This window comes from Gopherus evgoodei, chromosome 15, assembly GCF_007399415.2.
Source record: "Gopherus evgoodei ecotype Sinaloan lineage chromosome 15, rGopEvg1_v1.p, whole genome shotgun sequence".
NCBI classification, from domain to species: Eukaryota; Metazoa; Chordata; order Testudines; family Testudinidae; genus Gopherus; species Gopherus evgoodei.
Genome location: NC_044336.1, coordinates 6,102,889 through 6,112,674, shown reverse-complemented (window position 1 = coordinate 6,112,674; position 9,786 = coordinate 6,102,889). Strand labels below are relative to the sequence as shown.

The window sequence follows — 9,786 nt, the reverse complement described above, 5'->3', positions numbered from 1 at the left end:
ATAGGCAGGTAGAACAGTGGGGCGGGGCCAGCAAGGAGGCGGGATTTGGATGGTAGCTTGTGGAGGTTGCTATGGCCTTTCGGAGATGGGTTGCGAAGCGAGCCAATCGGCGTACGTACTTCCTTGGATGGACATGAAAGATAGCCAATGGGTGATGCTGTAGAGCTGCTGGGCGGGCCTTGTTCGGGGGTAGCGCGGTGGCGCTAAAGGAGCCCCGAGGAGGGGGTGCAGTGGGGGAGTGTGCCGAGGAGTCGGGCGGGAGGCTCCAGCTCCAGCTCCAGCTCCAGCTCCAGCTCCAGCTCCAGCTCCAGCTCCGGGGATACGGAGCGTCTGCAGGTGAGGGGCCGTGCCCGCGGGCTTCGGTTAGCGGGGTCGGGGGTCGGACTGCCCCTCCCCTCATTGTCCGGGGCTTGGCGGAGTAGGGCGAGGGGGTGCGGCCCCTGTGTGGGGGTGTCCGTGCTCCCCTCCCCTCAGTGAGGGAGGCGGGGTGCAGCCCCGATCTACGCCGGGTATAGGGGCGGGGGGCGTAGAGCCCCCCGGGTTTGGAGGAGGGGGTGTGTGAAGAACCGGGGGCGGGGAGCTCCCGCCCGCCCGGCTTTGAGGCGGGTGCGGCCCCCCGGCTCTTGCCCGCCTGCGGGGTAGGTGTGCGGCTGAGCCTGGGCTCGCTGTGGGGAGGGGGCGGCAGGGCGGGGGGCTGCGGGGGGCCGCGAGACAAAGACCCTGCCTGCTCGTTGCAGCCCACTTTGGCCGGCGCGGAGCTGCCTTAGGTTACAGCCTCCTCCTTCACCGGCCCCTGTTTGGGAGGGTGGGGGCTGCACCCCCGTGCGGGTGTCTCGTCTCCCCACCCCCCGGCTCCTCCTCCTGAGCTCTGTGCTGAGGCTCCTGTCCGTATCGATCACACAAAGGTGGCCATTTTCCCTATCTCCTCCCTTCTGCAGCCTTGACTAGTGGCTTGCCAGCCTGCCAGAGGCACGGGGGGAGTCGCTGCTGAAAGGAGAGGGCTGCGGTGGTGGCAGTGTCTGATTTGAGGCTGAAGAGGCCCTTTTGGGGGTGGGGGCCCGTTCTGCGGGTGGGGCCAGATGCTTGCGTTGTGATGCACCAGTGTCTTAGATTATGTTCCTCCCTCTTTTTTGGGGGGTGTGTGTATGTGGGGAGGGGGGCATGGATGGAGGGAGAGTGGGTGGCTGGGTGGGTGGAAGCGGCCAGCAGGCCTTAGTGCTGTTAAATGGGATCCAGACACCAAGTGATTGGCAAGATGCAATGCTGTGAACATGCGAGGCCATAGAGTGGGTGGAGTGTTTTGTCCGCAACCCCAAAGAGAATGGTCCAAGTCTGAAGCTTGCTCTTTTGTCCTTTAGTATCCGGGCTAGTTAAAAACTGCAGCCTGCTGCCTTATCACTTCATTCTGAAGCCATTGTTTGATTAACGCTTAAATCAGAAAAGTAGCTTGAACTGTGAAATTGACTCTTGCTGGCTTTAGCGTTATATTTATGAAAAATAATATATCTCTAGGTAGTGAATGAGTCTGTTCTTACAAATTCCTGTCCTTGGAATTGCCAGGGCTTCACTGAATGATGCCACTCCCCACCTCTGCTGGTGCTCCTCACTTTTATTTTTTTAACCTTTTGTTTAGAACTGTAATTTGCGTGGGATTATGTACTAGCATCTTCATTGTGAGAGCTGGAGTTCTGCATGGTGAAATGATATAATTATGAATGTGGATTTTAATTTATCTTCTCCCTAAATAATACTGTCTAGCAAAAAGCCCTCATTAAGATAAAGCACAATATATCTGGCTTCGGTAGGGGTATCCTTTTTGTGACCCAGTTACTCGGGACAATGCCAGGTTGCCGCATCAGTGCATTGAGGATAGAAAATGAAAAATGACCATTAATGGTCTGTACTCTTAATATGTAATACACAGATTTGATTCTTAATATGAACTAGTTCATATACTCTTTGGGAGTAAATCTAATGCTTTAACTTCTAGCCCTTAATTTTACTAAAACAATTTTTGTTATTGTATTAATTTGATTAGGTAATAGAGTTCCAGAACCACTCAAGTTTTCACTAAAAAAACAAGCATGTGAAACATACAGATTCAGATTATAAATGATACATTTGTATAGAAGGCAACTTGCCAGTCAGACTTCTTGACACAGAGAGAGAGAGTGCCTCACGCTGGATGGAAGCTAGGTTTTATAATATGAAGATACCTGCAGCATCAAGTCATAATCTAGAATTACAAAGATGACTAGCTTTTTGGATTTGGACGGAAGGCTCTGCAAGTAACTAGCACTCTGAATGGTTTAGTAACTTGTTATTCCTAGCTGAGGTAAAGAATCGGATAGAGCTCCTGCAGTCATTTGGAGTCACCTCTAACTCTTCTTTTCTTCTCCATGGATTTTTTTTCTCTCAGAAGCTTCTTCCAATAAATTCAGCTGCTATTGCTGTAGTCAATTCTTGATCTGATGATGCAGAATTAAGTCATTCTGTAGTAAATGAAGCAGATTGCTTCACAGCCCTCTGGTGGATTGAATGACCTCGTGCTTGCTTTGCATTAGTTGTGTTGAACAATTTACATCTACAGCATGTCAGTGTGATAGACATTAGTATTGTACTTAAGTACTTAATTGAATGCTCACTTGAGGGTGGATGAGTTGTAAGACTTCCATCTGAATGCATACTATAGTATAAAAAACTGTGTATTGGAAGCATTTAAAACATAATAGCACCTACTGTTTGCAGCTGGAATTGATGGAAAGTAAAACCATGATAAATCTGATATGCTTTCAGAAAGAATACAGCGAGTGGCTATATAATGTGTAAAACCCTAAAACATATTAAGTTCTTATCTCTGAAGGAAAACTCTTTGTAATCAGTGGTTTTTAGTCTAACTTACCTGATCTCACTGCTCAGTTTTGTTTGCATGATTTAATGAGAACCAGCTATGTGCTGCACAGAAAAAATAAAGTGGTGCTTTCCTTTGACTACTATTTCAGTACTCTTTACAGTACCTCTCGGCAAACCTGCATTAAATCTGGTGTTTCCTTTATACTTCACTGGTTTTGCACAGCAGTGTACATCATAGGGCTGTTGTGAAGACACATACACTAAAGAATGTAAAGTGTTTTCAGATCTACTGGTAAAAAGTATTATACAAAAACTAGGTATTATTATTTTATTATTATTATTGTCCTTGCTTTGCAGTCTTGGTATGTACAGTAGAAAGAGACCCCTGGACTATTCCCATCCTATACAAATGTGTCTTCCCTACTGCTCTATTTATGAAGGTGATTTTTAACTTGTATACAGCAATACCCTTTTAGATAGAGTATGACTTTGTTTAAACTACCATCATAAGTAGCATCAGGATTCATTTATATAGGTAGTTTCCCTAGTAGGTATCCAATTTAATATGCTGATTAGCTGCTTTTTATATGTGAAATGGTTTAGCTATGAAATTATTGCAAACTGTGTACAGTGCTAGTGACTGACATACCTTTTCTCCATCTAACAAGGTGAATGCTAGTGGACACCTCCTAATTACAATGGCGCAGAGGTCTGGACAGGAAGATCCAGAGAGGTATCTCTTTGTGGATAGGGCTGTAATCTACAACCCTGCTACCCAGGCTGACTGGACTGCTAAAAAACTGGTATGGATTCCTTCTGAGCGCCATGGCTTCGAGGCAGCCAGCATCAAGGAGGAAAGAGGAGATGAAGTATTGGTTGAACTGGCAGAGAATGGAAAGAAAGCAATGGTCAACAAAGATGATATTCAAAAGATGAATCCGCCCAAGTTCTCTAAAGTGGAAGATATGGCGGAATTAACCTGCTTAAATGAAGCCTCTGTATTGCATAATTTGAAGGACCGATACTACTCTGGACTCATCTATGTAAGTATTGGCCATTAAATTCTCCTCTATGGAAAACTAATAAGGCTGCTGATTTAGACTGAATTAATCAGCTGCTTCATTTGTTTAAAAACTGAAAAGGAGGAGGTGGGTATAGAAAACCTAAAGTGTAACTTTTTCCTGTCTGAGGATGCTTGGGACAGGGACTCTTAGCTACTTTATGTATTGATTAGCACGTGCTACCATAGTACAAAGAATAATTTTTGTATATATTTTGTATACAATAATTAAAATAGTGCTGTAAGCATTAGCTAGCTATAATTAAGGGCCACTTAACGATAGAATGTCAAATGACCATCTTGATGTTTTAGCTCATACTATCTAGTTAAAGCATTTGCCTTGGACATGCTTAACTGACAAGTGGACAGCATCAACTGGCTAGTTTGAACTGACTAGAAAGATTTTATAATCTTAATGTCAACAAATTGCCATTGTTTAATATAGTAAATGAATGAGCAGATAACTTGCTTTAACTTAACTAGCTGTACATTAATGAAGGTAATGAGAGGTTATCATATCTTCAAATAATATAGTTGGAAAGTGGTGGGAATTTGTAATCTCTTTTTTTGGAATCTTGTATCAACATAGTGAGCCAGGAAAGAATGTATTCTGTGCTTAAAATAAACCAATAGATAAAGTTCTCTTCTCAATGCATTGGAAATAGAAAATGAAACATTTAACTTGTCACCATCTTCCTCTGGAATTAGAAATTGCAAAGCTATTGCTGCCTCTTGATGAAATAAAACAGGGTCATTGTTGATTGAAGGTCTGCCGTACAGTAAGAGTGGCTCCTTGCCTTCTCTCTTCTCTTGGCAAATGAATTACTCTGACTCAGCAAGCGACTATGTATCATCAACATCTACAACTAGGTTCTTTGTCTTAAAAGAAATGGCAGCGTCTGCCTAAATATTTGACTCAGTATGGTAAACATTTGTTCCAAAGAATTAAACTCAATCTCTTCAATTTCTTGGGTGTACATTGAGTAGGTTAGCTATAGGACATATTGTCCACCCAGTTACTATGAATGCTTAAAGAGGAGGTTTTTTCCTCAGTCTAGTCATTGCTAATATGTTGATATATTTCTTTATTTAGTGGCTCCTTCACACTATTTACTTGTATTCATTTGTAAATTGTCTACACTAAAATCACCAGTCTTCAGCAGAAGGAAGACCTTAAGAAAAATAGTTCAGTGAAACTTACTCTTGGAATGCCTCACATTAGTTGGATGCTTAGGATTAGGATGGAAAAACTAAAACTGAGTGTAGACAAGTTTGAGAACTAAATGCTTAGTTTATGTATTGTCTATCCACAGTATCATCTAAATGTCAAAGCAAACTCTAGTGTGAATATTCAGACCTCAGATATAGATATGAGCTGCTTATGAGGATAAAGCTGAGAACTTGTCACTTTCTTGTTTAAATAGATGTTGCAGTGATGTGAAACACTATAATTGTGCACTGAATTAAAACTAACACTTCTCTATGTAAACCCAACTATTAAACGAAATCATATGTAACTTGTTTGTGGTTGCTATACCTATGCTTCATCTACGTCCAAAAAAGGTGCTTTCTTGTCTCTTCAATAATCTAATCTAACCATTGATGCTGACTCTAAAACTGGTGTGAAATTCCCAGGGTACAGCCTGGGCTGTTGAACAGTGGTGTCCCCTTAACTCTCTAGCCTGGAGTGCTTTTTACACTGCTTGGCTGTGAACAGCCACCACTCTGGTCCTGCTCATACAGAGGCACTAGCATCTAAAATCACTCCCAGCTGAATACATGAATGTTCTCCCAACCACTCATGAATTGCATATGGGGGTGACACCTGCAAGTTCTTAGTCCCACCCTGGACCCCAGAAATGCGTGTCTTGTATTGCACAGTACCCTTCTGGATAGTACAAATTAATAGTCCATTTCAACGAAGGAAAATGATTATGCACCAACCTTGCTGTCTTAAATGGAGTTTCCCAAACACTTCCGTCTGAACACACACTGGATTACATAAAACAATAAAATAAGCTTATTAACTACAGAAAGATGTATTTTAAGTGAATCTGAGTGATAAGGCAAAAGTTATAATTGGTTACAAAAGAAATAGCTTACATTTTTATCTTTCTAATTCCTAAACTTTAGCAAGCTAATAAGATTTAAAGCAAGCATCTTTTACCATAGGCTGGATTTCCATTCAGTCAGGGGCCACCCCACCCCACAGTTCAGAGTCCTTCAGGTGTTTTGTTGATGTCATGAGCAGAGAGATGGGAGGAGAAGAGGTGAAGTCAGGTGTCTTGCTCCCCCTTTAACTTAATTTCTTATGCTAGAAACATCCTTACTGAGTCATGGTGACACACAGTCTGTTGTGAATGTGAGGTTTAAAATGTTCCTGTGATGTGATGTCACTCTCACTCACTCATGCCCGTCACTCCATTCGGGGTATGGGCCGCCAACAACAGAGCTTCAGAGTCCTCTATCCTGGGCCATTCGTTCTAACTGGTTCCAGGTATAGCCCATTTTTTTGCTATCAGCCTGAAGGTCACGTCGCCAGGTGTTTCTTGGACGGCCTCTTTTCCGCTTGCCTTGGGGTTTCCACTTGTTTATACCTTCCTATTGCTGAAAAATGGCTGCATAAGCTGGTGATTGCTCTTTAATACTGGTTGTGGTGCTAGTGCATCTTTGTCTCGGAAAAACTGGTTTAGACTTGCTTGTCTTGTCTTAAGTTTGGAGCATGTTCTAAATAGTGATACATAGTATAATCTAATAACTTCTCATAGTGTTGCTGCACACATTTTACTAGGACAACAATATTCAGCAGACTGAGTTTTCAAATGATCTTTCACATGGCATACTTGATACAAAATTTATCATAGTCTTGTAAAAGTAGTGACCATAATACTATAGCTAGGGCCCTACAAAACTTACAGACATGAAAATGAGTCTCTGACCATAAGATCTGGTCTCTTGTGTGCTTTTATCCACTACTATATAGATGTCACAGGGGAGACCAGCATTTCTCAAACTGGGAGCCCTGAACCAAAAGGGAGTTGCGGTGGAGGAGGGGTCACAAGGTTATTTTAAGAGGGTCATGGTATTGCCACCCTTACTTTTTTGTGCTGCTGTCTTCAGAGCTGGGTGGCCAGAGACGTGGCTGCTGACTGAGGACCCAGCTCTGCATGCAGCAGCCTAGAAGTAAGGGTGGCAATACCCTATACCATGCCATCCTTACTTATGTACTGCTGGCAGCGGCTTTGCCTTCAGAGCTGGGCTCCTACCACCATCAGCAGCGGTGCAGAAGTAAGGGTAGCTGGACCACCACCCCTCTTCCTCCCCCCCCAACCTTGTGATCCCCTCCTCCCCCAGCATCACAAGTCCTCTTTGGGTCAGGACCCCTACAATTACAACACTTGACATTTCAGATTTTAATAGCTGAAACAATGAAATTTGTGTGTGTTTTTTTTTTTTTTTAAAAGCCTGACTGTGAAATTGACCAGAATGGACTGTGAATTTTGGCTGCAATTAGACTGTCGCAACTGGACTTTGCTATCAAGACTTTAGGAGCCATATAATAATAATTTTAGAAAGATGCTGATACAGTAACTTCTTTCAATTTGGAGAGAAGAGTTGGGATCAAGATGATACTGCAGTTTCACAGGGGTGGACTGAAGGCCTGAGTTAAGAAGGGAGCCTTGCCTGAGGGATGCTCTGCTTGCCCAAGAGCAGTATTTTTGTGTTAATCTCTTAGCTGAAGTAGATTGAGTCAAACATAAGTGTGCTTGCTCAAGCATTGAGTATTTACTGGAATATTGGCATAAACAGGAGCAAATGCTAGTGGTGGAGAGGAGAAGCTCAAGAACTGGACCTTGTAGAACTCGTAGAGGTACAGTTCTGGTGTAGAGGAAGAGCCAAACCCCAGTTGGTCAGATTAGCTGGATATCAAAGATCAGAGGCATGCCAAGAAGACACAAGATGCATTTATAGTTATGGAGGAGAAGGGGCTGCTCTGAGCTCAAAGTGAATGTTCTTTTTGTGGTCAAATTGGACAGTTTCAAAAACCAGACTTCATGTCATACTTCATACAAGCGCATGAGATGCATCTGTCATTTTAAACAAACTTGTCAGTGTGTAATTTATGGATACGCTCACAGGAAGTAGGGGATAAAGAGCTGTCAATTGGAGTAGGTACATATAACCAGCTCCAGTCTATTTTGCTTCCTTTGTAGGAAGTTGTACAGAGGGTCTGGGCCTTTGCTAATAAATAGTTTGCTTGGGGAAGCCAAGATGGTGTCTGAAAGGTTGACTTTTGAAAAGTGGCCACTAATCCATTGTTAAAGGTTTCCTCTTCCTCTGGACCGTCTGCTAGACGATGGAGAATACAGTATGGGTTGATAGAGAACTTTTATTTTTGTATCATCCTAAAAACTGAGGAGAGACTGTGAAAAAGCATGCCTATGGAGTGGGAGAGGCGCTGATAGTTTCATCTGGGAAAAGGGAATTGCTTTCAAGGATGTAAGATGAGCTGCTTTTCCTCTCTGAGGCCTGGCATATGTTAGTTATGCCAGCATAACTAAGAATGCTAGGAGTTGAGTGTGTGTGGTGGGGGCGGGTGGGAATTATGAGGCAGCCCACCAGATAAGAATGGAGCACCCAGATCAGTAGAAAAGAGCAGCAGGAGCTGAGGATCCCTGGACCTGATCTGTGACTAGCAAGCTTCTGCTCTCTTCTCCCTCACCTCTGCTTTTAAAGAAATTGCTTGACTACATACCTTCCTTTGGTGTTCCACACTTCAGAGGAGAAATAGCGTTGTCATCTCCTCCCAGAATTGATACCAGCTGCACAGTTTCTTCTGTGGCATTTGGTTAAAATGTGGGTGTAACTGAAACTCTAATGTAGCCAGATATGTTGACTAACTCAATCTCCTCAAGAGCTGGATTTCTATATTCAGACTTCCCCATCCATGAAAGTACCATTACTAGATCTTAAGAGTCAAATCCTCTTCTTTCACCTTATTCCACCTAGCTATGAGTACAGCCTTCTAGGAATCTGGGCCATCTGGCTATTCTTTAGCTCTGTCCTCCAGTAAGAACAGGTTTGGGGCTTCCCTTCCAGCCAAATGGTCTTCCATTTTATAGTAACTGTCTTTTCTTTTCTGTTTGGTGGGGTTAACCTCTTCCTCACCTGTACTTTGGGGATGGATTTTTCCCACTTTCTTTGCTCTTCCAGGGACTTTGCTGCACTTCCTTATCCAGAGAAGTGCTCTTAATGGTCCTTCTGATCCTTTGGTGTGGTCCCCTATGGTGCAGCACCAAGGAGACCTTTCGAAGACCCTTAGCTCCCTTTCAGTGTTGGCTAACTATCTGGTTCTGCAGTTTTAGGTCAAATGGGTTGCCTGTCACTCTTGTATCCTCATTTTTCTTTGCTGCAAATAGTTGATCTTGTGCCTGTCCTGCTTCTCAGCTTGGTGGTTCTCTAGGACCTGTGCTTATGCTTACCAGGAAGAGTATTATTCTTGGTGGGCACTGTACAGATAGAAGATCCCCAGCCTTAAAGGATTTCTGATTTGAACAAGTTTCTTGTTTGGAACTCCTCCAAGCTCCAGAATACTGCCCTACCCTTGCAGTATGGCTTGCTCACACACATTCTTGAGCCCTTAAACAGTAGTGTGCCTCTCAGTCCCTGCACATATCTTCAAGATGCCACCCTAGAAATAGAGCCCGCTTATCGAGTGTCTAGTTGTCCTCAAGTCACAGCATTTGGTAACATGTAGCTTCTGACAAGAATTATGCTGTGGGGGGGTCTTATGGATTTTGTTACTGTTCTGTTTGTGTGTGTTTTTTTTGTTTTGTTTTTTTGTTTAACAGTAAAGTGAATGTTTGTTTCCC

General features: G+C 43.4%; 1 protein-coding gene across 4 annotated transcripts in view; it reads left to right on the top strand.

Annotated features, from left to right (window-relative positions):
• The first annotated feature begins 207 nt into the window (after positions 1–207).
• MYH10 (myosin heavy chain 10) overlaps positions 208–9,786 on the top strand; it is a 146,059-nt gene continuing 136,480 nt past the window's right edge. For 3 of the 4 annotated variants that reach the window (XM_030534083.1, XM_030534082.1, XM_030534081.1), the window contains exons 1-3: positions 220–262; positions 305–336; positions 3,522–3,896. In XM_030534083.1, the coding sequence (XP_030389943.1) occupies positions 3,552–3,896 (345 nt within the window). In that variant the 5' untranslated portion in view covers positions 220–262; positions 305–336; positions 3,522–3,551. Of the gene's footprint in view, positions 263–304; positions 337–3,521; positions 3,897–9,786 lie in introns of all 4 variants that reach the window. The other variant, XM_030534085.1, reaches the window with a different exon arrangement.